This window comes from Zootermopsis nevadensis, unplaced genomic scaffold (assembly GCF_977971745.1).
Source record: "Zootermopsis nevadensis isolate Lab colony 2312 unplaced genomic scaffold, Znev_1.0 Znev_ptg000061l, whole genome shotgun sequence".
Classification (NCBI taxonomy): domain Eukaryota; kingdom Metazoa; phylum Arthropoda; class Insecta; order Blattodea; family Termopsidae; genus Zootermopsis; species Zootermopsis nevadensis.
In genome coordinates this window covers 16,620,923-16,639,199 of record NW_028259192.1, presented here as the reverse complement: position 1 = coordinate 16,639,199, position 18,277 = coordinate 16,620,923, and the positions used below count along the sequence as shown (strand labels likewise).

Below are 18,277 nucleotides of genomic sequence, written 5' to 3'. Positions count from 1 at the left end.
GAAAAGGAAATTTGTAACGCTGCAAAATATAAATTAAACTTACATACACTTAACACTGTGCGACGGGATTAAATTTGTCTATTGTAATTACGTTCAAAGGTGTAAAAGTGTAAGGAATAATAATAGAGGAATGTACACTGATGATGGCAGAATAGGCTGTAATCAGGACAGTAAAATTTCACTGGGTATTACAGTTTCCAGAAGTGGTGATAAAAAGTACGGCAAGAAAGAGATGCAGTATGACAAAGAATGGGTGTTACTTCTTCGGAAACAATATCCAGATGTAAGTCTTAAAAATGATACGATATATGTAAAAATATAAAATACGTAATAGGCGTTATATGGCCCAAGAATACTTACAATGTCAGTCAACGCAAATACACGGCAAACACATTGTACCTTTAGTAGGGATTTTTGGAATAAAGTAAGGAGATTAGGAAAACATAAACTTTATAAGCTGTAAACACTTAATCCACAGCACAGAGACATTGTTATGACAGCCCGTAAACTTACAAATTTTCTTTCGGTGTAGCTCTTCTGAAGTTATCGGTATCAGCTTTGTTTTTAAATTATGATAAAAAATCACTAATGATGTGAACGCCTTAAGTATATAAAAGAAATGAACTTTAAAGATTATATTCTTCGTCCAATACTGTTACGTAATTAAAGGAAGAATTAAGAACCTCAAAAACGTCGGCGCAACAGCCCAGTAGACAGGCATCTTTATCTTTATATTTTTTTGCCTTCAAGTGCAAGGTGGCTTAGAAAAAGTAATGCATCAATATTATGTGGGCCCCTGTTACTGGATTCATATTACCGGGTGTCATTCTAGTGACAGACTTCAGCGTAATAGCCTACCATTCAAATGGTCGTGAATTGTATCCTAAACACCAACAGATACTAAGAATAAGAAAAAATAAAAATGTGGTGGTATGTACAATGTCAATCAGTCACCGGAAGACGGGAATAAAGTTAACTCCCGAAACGTCATTTATATCAAATACAATTCAGATGATAGACAATGCCCAACTAAATAGGACAAATAACGTAAGTACCAAGAAATTATAAATAAATGTTCAAGAATCTAAGACAACTTAAAGCCACTGTCGGGCTGCCTCCACATGAGGTTTTCTACATGAAATTTGCGAGTAACTGCGACTGTTATATGCTTAATTTTCTCAGAGTATTTATCAACTAAATAGACTTTGTAGATATGAATGATAAGTGTACTTCAAATTAAGTGGCCTACGTTTCAATCATTACCCCAGAATTGTTCTACAGGAAACCATAAGATATATCAAACAGTCTTCTACGGAGATTCAAACCCGGTATGATATCACAAGTGAATAGAGAGAGGCAGACATGATGAAGATAAGATCAATCTCCGAATTATAAAATGAGTTCAAAAGGATGTCAGCTGGAATTGAACACAGGGCTCTCTAAGATGAATCAACGATATATTAGAGTAAGGTACTTAACTCAGTTATTGCTCTAAAACAAATTAAAGCCTGTACAAATCGAGAAAATTATAACATATCAATAAATAATACTGTTTATATCCTCTTCAAAATTAATACTAATTTATATTTGATTAATGCGATAACATATTAAGACCAGAGAGAAACTTAAGCCTTTTTAAAATGTGTTTACGATGCTGCCAAAAGATAAAGGAATTGCTTCAGGAAGGAATGAGATTTCATGCTCCATTCAACAGCTACTTGGAAAAGTATCGGGAAATAACGAGAAAGATTCAATTATCAATAAAAGGTCGTTATTTAGAATGACGTAGGATATTACAAGAAGACGTCAGTAGGGATATTTATTTGCAGTCACGTCATTTATTGGCAAAAGCTCAAATCTTCTTAGCCCTTTTCTGTAATAAATAAGAAACTACAAGACGGCTAGTAATACACGAGTTCTGAACGTCAGAAATTCTACTCGCTTCATAACAGAGAGCAAGTACGCAAATTTCTGTCCTGTCCTCGAAGTAAGTTGCAGAGTAACCGTTACGTCTGTAAAGCTGAGCAACTCTTGTAGTTAGCCCACGGCAGATATTGCATGTTTAAGACGACGCTAACTTAGCTGAATTTTATCACGGTATCATTACGCTCGACTCTGATCGTACAACACTGTTTACACTTAGGTTGGGTGGTTTTACTCAGTCTCTGTCGCTATATCATGTTTATGACTGCCAAAAATTCGCCATGCACAATCATCGTCATGCCTGATTTGATCAGTGCACTTGATAAAATTTTGTTAAAAGCCTACGAACAAATAAATCATTATAGGCACATCATTACATGTATTAATTCGACTTAAAAATAAGTCTATGAAATTTTATTTTATTTTAATGTTTATTTTTATTTATTTTATTTATCAGTAGGCTACTAATCTTAATATTACAATATTTTCGTTGGAAAATGTACAGAAGTGAAATAGGAGGTTTTATATGACATAAGGACACATTATTTAGAGAAATTAACTATTTTTTATGTATAGTTCATTATTCATGATGTAGAGATGAAACAGCAGTATGTAACCTATGTGAATCCTTTTTATGTTTAATGCCCGTGCATACATAAACTGCACCTTTCCCCAAAAACAAAATTTACTTGAACATTGCTCCATATTGAAAGCGAGACATTACCTACAGAGCTGAGTACATTCTAGACTGTTCTTTATAATATTGATTCACCTATTTATGTTATGAACTCACACTTTAACATCAAAGCCTCAACTCGTGTAGGACTATAAAAGAAATGGCGTGTAGCTACTTCGGTGAGGTGGAAAATTTTGAATGGTATTCCATTTTCCTACAGCAGTCATTCAACTTTACCATCGAATATCGATAGCATCAAATTTGGCATAAAATTGAATGCACCAAACAACATGTGAAACTGGTACGCTACTGGCTTGTATAAATAATAAATATGGATATTTCACATTACACACAAACCAGTCAGACTCCTGGCACACGATTCTCCCAGCGCGGATGACAACGGCAGATTTTAACTAATTTTAAAAAAAAGCTTACAGTCACTCACTCACTCACTCGGTTAAGAATTTTCGCACAATTAATAGAACTAGAAGGTCATTATCTCGCCAATTGAATATAAGCCTCAATGTCGAGTAATTTTGATTGAACTTTAGATATCTAGTGGTTTTTATCAGACTTGGTTTCCCATTAGTCACGAATAACCAATTTAGATGTAGACCTATCTCTTTTAATTCTATTAAACAAAAACAGGTCCACAGTCCCTAAAAATAGGGTGAAATGTTTTCTCCAATGCCTTTCCGTTTCATATACATAGGCCTAATCGTCATATTTTCTCTTTCGAAGAAACGTACCCTTTAGAAGTGACTTGTAACCAGTGCTGCTTATGCAGTGTCGTTAAATAACTCATAATTCACATGGCGATAAATATGACAAATTCATTGAACGCCATGAATAGCGCGTGTGTGAAAGAAAGGGCACTGATTAAAGAATCCAATATTCATATAACTGCACATTTGACGAAATTAGACTAAATGCAATCGGCTAAAACTCTTCTATCATATCACCCGTTGTTAACAACGGGGTGTTGATGTTATCAGTTCTCTTTAATAGAAAAACACACGCATAAGGTTCCAACGAGCACTAGTTTTATAAATAAGATGGGAGGATAATATTAAAGTGGATCATATAAAAATAAGGAGTGACAATGTAAATATGATTTATCAGACTCAGTACAAAGTCCAGTAGTTAAGTTAGGAAACAATGTTAATAAACCTATTACAATTTCAAGAAAAAAAGTGATCCAGTAAGTTCTTTAATGCTATTACGCTATGACTGTCCTTGAAAAGGATGGTTTTCCTATTCTCATTTAATTCTAGGGACGCGCGAGAAGGAGAAAACGTGAGAAGAAAATTCCACACCGAACAAAGAGCAATCTGAGAAACGTACGGAATGCAGTGGAAATTCGGGTACAACTGGGTTGCTCGGATAACCGTCACAGATAACTCTGATTAATGAACGGTACAAATGAATTGCACAGAACATAGCGTCACAGAAACTGCGACCTCTATGATCTAAGATAAAGAAATGTAAACCTGAGACTACTGTGGTCTAAATAAAATGGAATGTAAAACATGTATCCGCGAAGAAGTTGAAAAACTGTATTATCCAGCCAGTTACAAGTCAAATATTTATTGCGGCAAATATCTAAAGTATTGAAAGGCGTATCCTTGTCGAATAACTTATAAACAAATTTTAAACGCGGCAAATGACTGTATGAGCAGAATAGGAGTGAAATTGCAATTCCTTGTCGGGCGACGGGAGAGGCCGAAGTCGAAATTAAGGTGTAGGGTGTTCGAAATTAATGTAACTAAGTTCTCTTGGCAATCACCGGCAGATATGGTTAAACCCGAGGCGTTACGAATAAATTAAAAATTAATGCTTACTCCGAAAATCGAGAAAGTCTCATGCAGATACGAGATTAAAAGTGACACCTCGGCCAGGATAGGACAGCCAGTCTCCAGGTCGATATAAAGTGATCGATATATACAGTCTCATTACAACATATTAACCATTTGCAGAACAATTACATTTCGATTTATGTGATAGAACGCGACTCGCTTCTGCGTGAACTGGGCCTAGAATATTGTTTTTGGAGCTCTTATTCAAAAGGAAAACGAACAAAAAACATTTTGAACTCATTCGTGTATATATTTTGTATTTTATTAATTTCTTGTCCTCCAAAGTTATAAACCCATTTTTGTTTCCCAGAAATTTGTTTTAACGCTAAAGTCAGTAAATTAATTTCCAAATTCATAAGCATTTTTAATCTAATCGCAGAAATAAAAATAAGTTATTCTTGTTTTTAATAATTTTTTTAAAATTTTCATCTGTTCCTTGTACTGGAACTGTCGTTTGAATGATTACTTTTCTTATTTAAAAATATCGCCGTACCGTGTAGACTATTTCTCCTACACCACTGTATCAGTTGCAGTCAAATCAAACTGACAAGAGTTTCAAGCCGCTCTTTTATAACTAACGGCCGAAACATGCAGAAACAATTCCTGCCCTTCAGGTACACATTATTTCAAATTCTATTCTTTTGTATGACAGTTTTAATTATTAAAAATGTTTCCATACCACACCGACGTTCGCCACGTATCGATTTTCTACCAAATAAAACAATAGAAAAACTGAAACTCGATAACATATGAACACTGTCGATACTAACCAGGTATAATCTTAATTAAATTGTTAAAGTCGTATTAATAATAATTAAACAATATTCAAGTTAAAACTGGCAAAAGTATGGCAGAGAAATAAACACGCTAATCGGTAGTAGAAGTGCACGTTTTTATATTCTTAGCTGAAAATATGTAACAAGACATGCAAGATTATGCAAATTTAATTTTAAATATAAATAATGGTACAGGACAACGCAAGTCCTGATTATAAGAGATCCTGTACATTATACGTATTTCAGGATGGTCGGCTATACAATAGACTATGCATTTGCATACCTCGTAAATCCCTTCCCAACCCTCAAGTGTGGTTGTGACGCAGCCGAGTTGGGGTAACACGCCTGTCTCGTGTTTTGCCTCATTCATACCACAATCCCATAGTGTTAAAGTGGTGGAAGCTTTTCGGAAAATTTTTAGGGATTTTATCATCTCCAGATGGAAACCTCTCCCTTACACAAAGCGATTTACATTATTTATGCCATAGCTTTATCGGGTCTTACGAGGCGACGAAATGTGTTCAGTTTTAAAGGACAAGCCTTAGAGTTCAGTTGCCATTCCATAAATGCAATTATATCTTATTTCTAATATCCTAATTAAACACTGGATAATTGGATACTGGGAACGACCCGTTCTTCAAGTGTCTGAGCACAGCGGGTTCCAAATTTTCGTTGGCTTGATCTATGGACATTCAGTAGGACTCCTTGGACGAGAATTAAACACGGTGAAAAGAAACCGCACATGCTTATTTTACATTAATACTTAATTACTACACTATTTATCAATTGAAGAAATTTATTTTAGAGGCAGTAAATATTTGATTAATGAATAAGTTTTTCTAACATAATCCAGGATTTCAATTCTCGAAATTTCGATTTGAATTTAACCTACATTTATTAGCAACCCTTCCTTCTACTCAATGGATACAACGTATTTCTTTTTAGAGAATACAAATGGCTGGATTGAAAACCCTCTGTCATGACGCTGACGTGACCCAAGGGCACTGACGTCAGACTGTAGCTTTTCGGCTTCACCATAAGTAATATTTAAGAGAGAAACAAAGTCGTTCATATCCCTTTTTAGAGTTTTATTCCTCCGAAGAATTACATTCCAGAAAAGAAAACGAAACTTTCATGATCATACACTTCTTTAGCTCCACTAGGACCAAAACCGAAATATATCGATGTTCCAATATCCGTTAAAATAACAACATTTCAAACCTAATCCAAGTGTTTGTCTCTCCTTTCTAATCATTAATCAAATAAATTACTGTATAAATACTGCCCAACAAGAGTTCTGAGACGGCCATTGAAATTGATAAAGATGGCTGTCGTCCGCGTTGTTACTCCGTGTGGTCTGCTATAAGTTTACCGACGTTTCAGAAGTGCTTGCTGCCTACAGGATCAGGGCGATGAGTAAACCGGGCTGAGCTTACTCGAGGAACTGAATGACTGACATTTTGGTACGAGAAAACAAACAAAAGGCAACAGCATGTCACTACAAAATCTAAAGTACCAAGCCAACAGAAATTTTATTTTGCTTTGAACAGAATAGAAACCCAACCGTGCATAGGAGTTGGAGCTGATTGAATACAACGATCTCTAACGTAGTTCCAGACGAATATAGGAACTTTGGAGGACTTTGTTTCGTAGTCAGTTCGAGCTTTCATCAAAACTAAGGTAATAAGAACCAATTTTTCCGTGATTTCCATCATTTCAAAAATAATTGAAACTGTGCCTTCAGTTCAGAGCATATAACATTTTCATGAAGTATCTTTCTTTTAGGACGTATTAAACAATTTTGCTTTTACATATTAGGAGTTAGCTGTAGAAATAAAATGGCCAATGAACCTGGTGGTAGATGCGTCACTCCTTCTGATACCCAGAATACATGGTTTTATCCTTATGGTTTCATATAAAAGTAATCGAAAAACATCATATCAACGTCTACTCTCAACTAAGACAGCAGTGTTTTGCTAAATTCTTGTCTCACGTGTAGGTTATGTCAAAGAAAACTAATATCAGCTTTTTCTGCTATGAATCAGTGCAATAAGAGTTCTGTTTTGTTTGTGAACTGCTTACTCCCCAGACTGTTTCACTACCAGAATTATTACATAGAAAGGCTACGATTAATTGGCTCATGTTTAATCATGAATTTAATATGCTTGGTTTTACTGATGAACAGACGAATTAGCTCAAAATGCGCTCTCTTTGTCTCCAATTTACATACAGTACGCACACCTGTAGCCTATCCATAACACTGCATTTATGTTCCACGTATCACTTCTCATCAACACACATTTATATTGTGAAACTAATAACTTGCTTTACAAGAGTCATACAGTCTTAATTATCACCTCAATTGCTTCGCTATAGCATGCCACTAATTTCTAAGCTTAGTAAAATTCCTGCATATGTCCTGAGAAATGTATAGTAGGTCTATCAACTGAACAAAACTGGGACACGTTAGTTTCCATCAATCTGCTCCTTTCGTTACGCTTTCCTATAAAATACTGTACGGAGATTACGATGTCACATTTGTTTGCCGAGTTCTATAACTAAAAAATTAAAAATTGTCAACATTACTGCTGCTTTCGTTGGGAAATAGTTAACATACATAAATATGTACACTGTGGTGTGAATTATAAACAGGGTAATAATGATTCGGTTCAGTGTATTTATTAGCGTGCTTAATAACAAAATATAACAAATGGAAGCCGAGCTCTGATCCCCTTGTCGGCTAATTCTAATGGACGTGGAAGTGCGGTTTCGTCCCGACCATTGTGCTTCTGATTCATTTTCAGAAGCTCCTGAGAACAAAACTCTCTCCTACTAATGTTCCTCAGTCCCTTTGTCAAATTCCGCAATTTCTGGGACAGTGCGAATTCAGACTTAACTGACAATCTTATCGCCCGATGCTGTATATTCTAAGCTGCTGACAGCGTCATTAAAGAGATGAATAAATAAATATTTTTCTGTTCTTACATGCTAATACGGCTTGAATATTTCTGGCGGGTGAAACACATTGTAACAGATGATTCCTAAAAGAATTGGGGGGAAATAAGTAGTAATCATTCTCACGCAAAATGCCATGTTTATTTACACATTTTATAGTAAAGAACACTTACGACATGTTTCGGCTATATATAGCCGTCATCAGGTGTTATGTTATAAACTTTTTAACTGAATTACTGATTTTTACTAATTTTAATGATTTTTAGTTTTCATTTTTCTTATCATGTTCTTGTCCTTCATATTGTATCTTCATCTGTTGTTGTATCACAAGTCACTAATATGATTGTATTTCGTAGTGATGCCAATGTTGTGTATATGGATTGTGAAGTAAATATTCAATTTTCATTAATAGTATTGAAACCTTTACTTCACAGTCCATATACACAACATTGGCATCACTACGAAATACAATCATATTAGTGACTTGTGATACAACAACAGATGAAGATACAATATGAAGGACAAGAACATGATAAGAAAAATGAAAACTAAAAATCATTAAAATTAGTAAAAATCAGTAATTCAGTTAAAAGTTTATAACATAACACCTGATGACGGCTATATATAGCCGAAACATGTCGTAAATGTTCCACATGTAAATCGAGTACTCGATAAGGAACGTAAAATGATATTTTAATCTTTTAATTATCTTATATTGTGATTGACGGCCTATTTTAATATATTTTTAATACTATTTAAATAAATCACAATATGACGCATCTACAATATCTTAATATCTAGTAAAGAACACGCCTAGAGAGTATGATGTATCTTTCATGACGGAAGAAATATTTTCAGAAAAATCGACCGACTTTACATGACGCTGAAAGTTTTTTTTTAATCTGAATATAAATTTTGTAATAGACTGTACAGTACAAGCTTTAAATGGAGTGGAGACTCATCACAACTGCGGGAAACCCATGGACTGCATAACCATTCATCTGAGCATGCGCATGACCTCACGTTTTTAGGTCAGCAAGTCGATCTCTGACCTTGTTTCGGTGTTGAGATCTCACTCTGGGTTCACACCGGCATTACGTCTGTGTGTTGAGGGTCACGGATACTTGTCGATTGCAATTGTACGGCAATTAATGCCAATGGGTTACTGTTCCTACACTACAAAATCGAATAATAATTAGATGTCATCAGATTTTATGATCACAGGACGACGAGATTAAAAACGGCAGTCTAAGTGATGTCCCACCGTGTAGTGTGATAGAAACCAGCCAGCTTTTCAGAGGATCTTTCTGATTCCATTGTCAGTGTGTTGCTTTCTTATTCCCCCAAAATATACATCACATTTTCATAAATTTTATGACATCTTTATATTATAGGCATATTCTAAACTATTATAAATTAGCAAATGAGTGATAATTGAACCAAATGGTAAATAACAAAAATATGAACAAGTCTGAAGACGAAGTGTGAGAACAGTCAAGTTATGAACTCACCACGTCAATGAGCTGTGATAGACGAAGCCCCATTTTGACGGTGAGGCGGTCAGAGTTGTTGCCCACGGGTCGGATGAGCCGATTGTAGTTGCTCAGCAGGTCGTCGTATAGCCGTTTCGCTTCAAGGTTGGCCACGGTTCCCCCGATCACCGACAGAAGGAGCGCCAGCAACACGCTCTCCATCTTAGGCCTGGTCCACCCCTGAAACGGAACGAGAGAACGAAACGTAAGTCGGCTAAACCTGGGCCTAAGCATCTCTTCAGCTTCCTACGAGACATCTTACACACCCTTAACGATGGAGCAGGCGAAGAAAACAAAAGACTGAAGATGGCTGTCTTCTGGATTGTTGCGCCGTGTAGTCTGGTAGAAGTGTACAGACCTTTCAGCGGTACTTGCTGTATCCATCATCAGGGCGATCTCGCCATCTTCAGAAAACCTCAAATCTCACAAAATAAAAGACTACTTAGAAGTAATTAGACTTGTTGTAATTACTTATAACTGTAGATGGGTGTACGAATGGACATAGTCAATACATCACATTTCAGGAACATGATCTGTTTGCCAGGTTACATTCTATCTCACTGGTCTAAAATTACCCTAATTATCAGATCCAATACGTCGATATTAACCTTAAAGTTGACTGCACATTACTGATATACTTTCCAGGTAAATTGGTAGTAATGGAAGTTCAAATGACAGACAACATATGGGTTGATATTTTGAAAACGGATCTTGGTTAAATTATGAGTTACGGTGTAGTTAATTAATGTACATACGAACTTTGTAGTGACTGAAATATGACAAGAAATTTGTACAAAATGTAGGGAAATAAATTCAGAAAATAAATAAGCCCGCATCTCTTTAACTGCAATTCAGGTGCACAGGCACCGACGTCTTAGATCAGGATTCATTCGTCTTTACCAGTCGGACAGAAGTCAGATATGACACAAAACATTCACCCGGACGTCAGAAAAACAAAATACTTGCCTTCAAATACTTCCTTTGGTAAGAATATCACGGGTATTATAAATTAAATCTTGGAAGAATTGAAGGCTTATAATATCCAAAAGAGGAATGCGAAGATGCAAAGTAAGGTTTGTACTACAACGATGAAATTCGCCCAATAACCTTTGTTGCAGAACTCAGTATCAAATATACATTAAAACAAATTCATTACTTTTGAGCGGAAACGTGTCAGAGGACAGATAACCCTAGACCACCCGATATCCTATCACTTTACGCACTCCATAAGTGTGTGGCAAGCCAAACAACAATGAATGTTTACATTTCAAGAATTCTTACTGTCTTAATGCCAAAGATAATACCCAGTCAAAACGACGCCGACAGTCGAGACGCCTATCGTCGGAAAACCGACTGCAGGTTCCACAAAAATGCAAATAAAATAAGGGACGCCATATGAGACGATGCTGTAAAACCGAAGAGCGTCGTGACGCCGACTCGATTGCGTACATGAGACTAGAAACGACACAAGACAAGACGCTGTCAAGCCGACGCCGGCTTCGCGATGCCAAACGTCGCTACACCACTTCAACGATCGAAATAAAGCCGCGAGGAGCCTTAGGATTCCATACGACATAATGCTGGCAAACCGACACCGAGCGTCACGACGCAGAAAGAATGTTACACACCAAGCACAGATGACCCTTGGGAAGCCACACGATATGAACCGACAACGAGCGTCGCGACGCCCGCTGAAAACTACAAATTAAAAACAATTATCAACGCAACATTCCACCACGCTGGCAAACCAGCGTTTGGACACCTTTTACAAAATAAGAGAGACAAACAACTGGAAACAGCGCCAATGAAATTTTAAGACTACTCCCAGGAATTACAGATTACACCAATAAAGGAAAACAAATGAAAGCGGAAGACTGCAAGTTCAAAATACAGCGAAAAACGTGTTGTAATCTACAATATTGGAGCGACCATTTCTTGGATAAGAGTTCATGAAACAGGCTTTATAAGCTTGAAATCCAAGTAATTCAAGTTAAATATTAAGAAGACGCTGATGGCTGTACAAGCCAACGCATGCTGGAGGTATGTCACGACACTCGGTGTTACCAAAGCCGCAGGATGAACCACCCCTACGGCAAGACTAAGAGAGTCTACGAAAAATGTCAGTCGCATTCAGCGATAAGATCATTGCGCACGAGGATCATGAGTGAAGATAAACGCGGCAGTGGTTTATAAGCTGATTTAGTGCTATTTAGTGTTGCTTTTATAGCGGTGATTGATTGTTGTTGGTATTGTGGCCGTGTCAGGGGAAGAAACTCTTCCGACTATCAATCATTAGCTCTCGTTCTTCCAATCCAGACATCCGTGATCACAGCGTCTCTGCTGCGGACACAGTCCCCTGTATCTAACAAAACTGGTCATGCTATTAATCTCTTTTACGAGCAGTTTAGACAGTTTATTGATGTTAATTCGACTCGCCCTGAACACATATTCTCATTGGACATTTTTGTATTTACTGGCTATTTCTATCTTTCAATGCCGCTATAATTTTCCTCTGCGGCACCTCCAAATAAGATTTGATCTCTGATCGTCAGAACTTAATTTCCGCATGGGGATTTGATTCCCAGTAAAGCAGTATTTTTCTCTTTGCCACTGCATGCAGGCCGGTTCTGGGGCCCAATCAGAATGCTGTCAAATATGTTGCGGGGTTCTTTTTTCAGGGGGTAAAGCGGCCGGGGTGTAAAACACTGCACCTTAATCTAGTAAAGTGGTTAAAAAATCCCGGAAATAAACTTCTCTTTCCAGAACGCAATCATGGAGTGGGACTTATTTAAGTATCAGGCGCAATTTTAATTTTAACACAACGACTTACACAGCGCACATAAAATTATTTGAGGAGTTAATAGGTACCCAGTATTAAAGAATCCGATTAGTCTATAATAACTTTCAAAAGTCCCGCCAGAGACCCCTACGACGAGCTATTTCACAACCCAACAAGCTGTTAACAGTAAGCAATTTCATTACCACCCTTCCATCTAAATTTCGATCCCGTAAATGGGCACGGTATTTAAGGATTTTCCTATACGAATGGAGTACGAGTTTTTCTTCACAGCCGTTGCTACATATGACGCTCATCAGTTTATCTTCTATTTTACACCCGAAACAGAAAGAGCAGAACAAATAGCCTCGATTGAACACAAGAACGTTGACATCCATATTTTATACACATTTATGTTACTATTTATAAATGCCCGCCGTTTTAATTAATTAATATAAAACCGCATTTATAATTAGACAAAATGTCGAAAGAAGCTGTCTCGTCAGAGACAAACGTGTTATGGTTTTTTGCCATCCAGAACAATATTCGGTCTGATTATTTGACAGAAATGAAGATTAATGGCCACCACCAGCAAACAGCTTCTCCAAAGGGATCTGCCACAAAACACATGTCTCATTTTTATGTCTGATATATGTTGAAATTTCGTTACAAATGTTTTCCTATTTTCCTGTAATTTTTTACGTTATCATATATCTGTTTGCCGTCGTAGGCTTACAATTTTTTTGTAGACAAACAGCAGATCTTTTGAATCCTGTTTCTGGCTTCAACACCAATAAATTTTTCTGTCAACTTCTGTACGTAAACAAACATGGCTAGAATAGTTCAAATTCAAAGGCATGCTATCACGGTCATGTTCACACTATTATTATTATGCTCTATCATTATTTTTCGTAAACAATTACACAAGTAACTACAGTAAGTCCCACTAAGTAACTAACAAACTATAAATAAGTCAGTCTTTGAGTTAATAAAGACACCCGACATTCTAAGAAATTGAGTGTTCATTGCCGTCTTAAACTCAGACGCCAATGAACAAAATTCTCGGCCAGACTAATCTAGTATGCATCTTCACATTTAAATTCATGAAGATGCATTTTAACATTATCCTCAAATTTACGCCTACGTGTTATACATTGTCATTCTCTGCCACACACACAGGTTAAGGAAACTACATTTATTTTCTAAATCTTATTTTAACTAAGGTGTTAAAGAAATTGTGATGAGCACGAATCTTGAATCAGTGTCATTTTACATTCGACGTGAGTCACCGATGTAAATTCACATTATCTACCAAAACTCTCTCTACCAGATATTTTATCTTCAACAACGCCCTTATTTATCCAAAAACAGTATCTTGAAGGAAGAAAAAAAAACATTTTTTTCAATTTATAGTTTTGTATTTCACATTTATTATTTATTAAATTCAAAATGAAGAAGAAACACAGAAATAGTCTCTCCTAAAATATGAACTTACTAGAGTGTTAAAATGCTAATGTTGGTTTTCTGCACAGAAACGCCATTCAGACTTCTAAGTACATACATGGAAATCTCTCCAGGATTTGAAAGAATATTACTTCTCTGCGACTTACCATTACTTCTTGGTATTTACCAGTGACATTTAACGTGTGTGCGAATATGCAGGCTTCAGTTCCACAAAGGTACACGGAAATATCTCACGAATTGTAAAATGTTATATATCAGAGTATAATCGTGGTTGGTAGTAGCTTTCATGTAAGTTCCTCTGTCGTTTGCGATGATCAGACCTCATGGAAAGCCTTCTTTCAACCCTTCACGTCAAATCTGTCGCTGCCAGCTTCAGAGCTCTATTAAATGGCTGTCTTGAGAGTCCAGTATCTCATCTCATTAACGTTTGTCCTTCTTGAGAGGCAAACCATCATTTTCATGAGTCTTATCTGATTTACTATGTCCTAGCGGTGCTCCTAATCCTCTCTTATACTGGACGTTTCGGAAGTTAGATTCCCAGCCGCATGTCCATCGCAAACCGGTATTTTTCGTGGTGGGAAAACAGGCGAGTTCATGCTCACCGTTGCGAAATTCAACGTGATCATCTTCCTCAACTCGAGAACGGACACCCCAATTTTAATTAAAATTAAAAACCGTAGAGTTTTACGAGAAATAATCGATCCAAATCAAAGTTCGTTTAGATAAGACAGTTATAACGTCCATTTTACATAAAAGCATAACAACTTTTTTTCAGTTTGCTAAATACTAGCAGAAAGCTAATTTAATTGATTTTTTTTAGCTTACGTCGACAAACATTCACTCTTTTAAAAGTAATCACTATGGTCAATGACGACGTCGTGCCAATTCAAACCAATCTCCACCCCCTTTTCGGAGACGCCTTACTTTTCCCACCATTAGTATTTCGGTGTAATCGTTTGAAGCTTCTGACCTGAACTAGATTTTCATCATGCTATTATATATCAAAGCTATTGCTTTAAAACATTAAGTCAAAAATCGAAGTTAGTATAATTATCAACTAAAACGTTGACATGTCAATGTTAGAAACATAAAAAACTTAACAGATTAAGGGGACAGAAATCTTCATACTCACCGCTGTGAAAACCACAAATCATACATAACAAATTAAAATCGTGAATTAAATAATATGTTAAAAATCGCAAAATCCTAGCATTTTGATAGAAAAATTGCTTAATATGCCGACTTATTATGGAAAGTTTCTTTCTAAAGCAATGAAATGTCAAATTTTTAACATCGCTGACATCTTATGATTATCACAGTAAGGTTATTGTAGAAAACAAATATTCAGCTCGTCCTTCAACACAGATTTCTTCTCTCTGTCACAATTCACTGTTTTTGTAGATACACGTTTTCTTGCGCCGAGATACAACCATCGGACAGCAGGAGAATTTAGTTCTTACATTTGGATAGAGAAAATCGAGAAGGTGAAGAGGATGTGTAGAAAAGAAACCCCACAAAAAAAACTTGACAGAAGGAAGAAAAGGAGAGAAATAGCCCATGCAGAAAATGTGGAGGTCAGCTGAATCTACACCTCCGGTATTGTGCCAGCCTTTCAGAGAACGGACGCATGTGCTCCCCGTACGAGCTGGTTCACTAAAGTAACAAACATAAAGTAGCATAAAGGAGTATCCTTTGCTTGAGGAGTAAGCATCACGGTAGATAAAAAGTTTCTTCACAAGAAAGTCATTCAGTCAGTTAATTAAAGGTTATTAAGGACCTAAATATGGTAGCCTACAATTTTAAGTTACGAAATGGAAATGATATGAAACGAAGATCTGTTTCCTTATTTAAAGGTGTGTTTGCTACGGGAAACCAACGATAAACCGTAATCATGTATAATTTAATGTTGTTTAAAATTTATTTATTTAATGACAATGTGTGTTAGTGACTGGACGCTTTGACCAGAATTTTGTCTGTTGACTGGACTCTAAAACCCTTCATTCGTCTGTTCATTCGAGGTATAAAAGAACAAATGAAATGCAAAAATTTTTCCTTGTATACGATAAACTTCAACTAAATCATGCATCAAGAATCCTACACCAAGCGTGAGAAAAACTTTAAGAAATCCGCCAACCGCCTCGAACCGCCATTATGGGAACAAACAGATTGGCTCCATTGTGTGAAGAAAGGAAAGCAGAGAGTTCATACCTAGCAATGAATTTTATGTCCGTAAAGAAACTGCTTGTGTTGAGGGAGAAAGAAATGGATTCGCAGGTAATAAATGATTCACTAGAATTGATATGGAAGTTAACGCGGCCTGTCCAACTTTCAACGAGCATTACACTTCCTGCTGCCCGCAGATGTGTAAAGCTCCAAAGAAGACGGAAGATGGACGGCCTATGATTCTAAATCGGCCACGATCTTATCGGTAGCTGACGATGAAGACGACTGTCCTTGTCAGAAGCACATTTAATCTGCAGGCCGTTTTTGGTGTTGTCCGTAATTTTCGTGTAAGATATTTCACATGATACAGGATTTGAGACTTTCGCAGCGAATACAATCAATAAAACATTCTCGGGAAATCAGCCGCGTTAACTGGTTACCGTAGTAAACCGACGTTTCGAGAACAAACTCTGTCCCCATCTTCGGAGTTATAATGTGACTGGATCCTCGGAAGTCACATCAGAACCCTGAAGATGGGGACAGAGTTTGTTCCCGAAACGTCGGTTTACTACGGTAACCAGTTAACGCGGCTGATTGCCCGAGAAGATTTTATTGATATTTCACATGTATTGGCGATTTTGTGGTAACGGACAGGATCGAACCCAGAACCCTTTCAGTGCTGAAGTTATATGTTAACATAAAAGGAGTATTGTGCTGGCAGGACAGCAGGATTATTATGAGGTACACAGGCAGCACAAATTGTTTGGTTACACCCACAAAGAAAAGGAAACTAGCCTTTGTTCAGTTAGTAGTCTCCAGACGTGCAGTAGTTCCTTGTTTGTTACTCGAACGTTTCTAGTAGTTTCTATGGAACAGAATGTCCGTCGTGACTGCTGGACGTATATCATCTTGTCGCTTTAAAACGTTTCTTATTTCTCTAACACATGTCACGTTCAGTTCAAATATTTTATGTGATTCTTGATATATTTTCAGTGAATCGTAACTTTTCACTCGAATTCAATCAGGGAGAAAACTCCTTATGCTGGTGTTTCATAATCCCAGCCCCACATACATTACTTGCACATCAACAACAACAACAACAACAACAACAACAACAACAACAACACGGTAAACAAAGCAGCCCGCCACTACGATCCTGAGTCAGTTCCATTCATTTTCTATTCCTAACTAATCTAATTAAGATCCAACTTAATATTATTAACATTTTCATCCGCTAGTTGACTTAAGATAAATTGTAATTTTACCTCCCCACCTATTACTATCACTTCCAAAATACTTCTTTCATTATGAATCGCCCAGTATTATTACGCTTTTTATAAATTTCTTAGATTTATATTTCCTCAAGTGGATTCATTTGTCTGTGTAAAACGTCCGGCTAAGCTCTTATAAACACGTTAATGAAGAGTCTCCTCCTATGAAAGGGCACAGAGCTTTTTGGTGAAATTTCAGGTTCACACGGCGACGAATATGAACATTACTGTCTTCTGAGTTATTGCGCCATATAGTCTCACAGAAATCAGCCGACGTTTTGGATATGTTTATTATTTCCTCTGAAACGACTGTAAGTTTCTACGAGAATATACAGCGCAAGAACACAGATGACAGTCATCTCCAGAGTGTTTTTAAGCTACTGAGCGACTATCAGCTTTTCAAAGACACTATTACATACACTAAATTATACTTTTTCCTTAAAAAATGTCTTAGCAATTTTCTAAAAGCGATTCTTCGCATGTGGTGACCAGCGCTGTAGGTAGGTACTACATCAGCGTTACCTACTAATCGTTTCCCTGGCGCCCTTAAGAACCTTTATCAACTAAGGTAGTAGGACAGAGGTGCTGGAAGCATTACGTGTTAATCGCAGCTCGGTAACAGGGGGTTAAGGTTGCGGCTAGAAGCTGCTGCTACAAGCAGGGAAATACCATTATCAAGTTACACAGGAGCAATGGAAATTCACCAGGTCTTGATGTTGTTCACTGACACAGCAACACAAACTGCAATTAAGAACTTTGCAGGTGTGTGCAGACAACCAACTCCTTACACTCACCGTTACTAACAACGATATTTATGTAAGACTATGAAGAAATACTTGTTTGAAACGCGCACTGTAATCTGCTGTGTATAAATGACTTCCAAAC

The 18,277-nt window shown here is 36.8% G+C and overlaps 1 protein-coding gene across 5 annotated transcripts in view; it reads right to left on the bottom strand.

Annotated features, from left to right (window-relative positions):
- nAChRalpha1 (nicotinic acetylcholine receptor alpha1) overlaps nt 1-18,277 on the bottom strand; it is a 229,371-nt gene that overhangs the window by 38,821 nt on the left and 172,273 nt on the right. For all 5 annotated transcript variants that reach the window (XM_087340968.1, XM_022079222.2, XM_022079229.2 and 2 more), the window contains one exon: nt 9,698-9,898. In XM_087340968.1, the coding sequence (XP_087197094.1) occupies nt 9,698-9,880 (183 nt within the window). In that variant the 5' untranslated portion in view covers nt 9,881-9,898. The remainder of the gene's footprint in view (nt 1-9,697; nt 9,899-18,277) is intronic.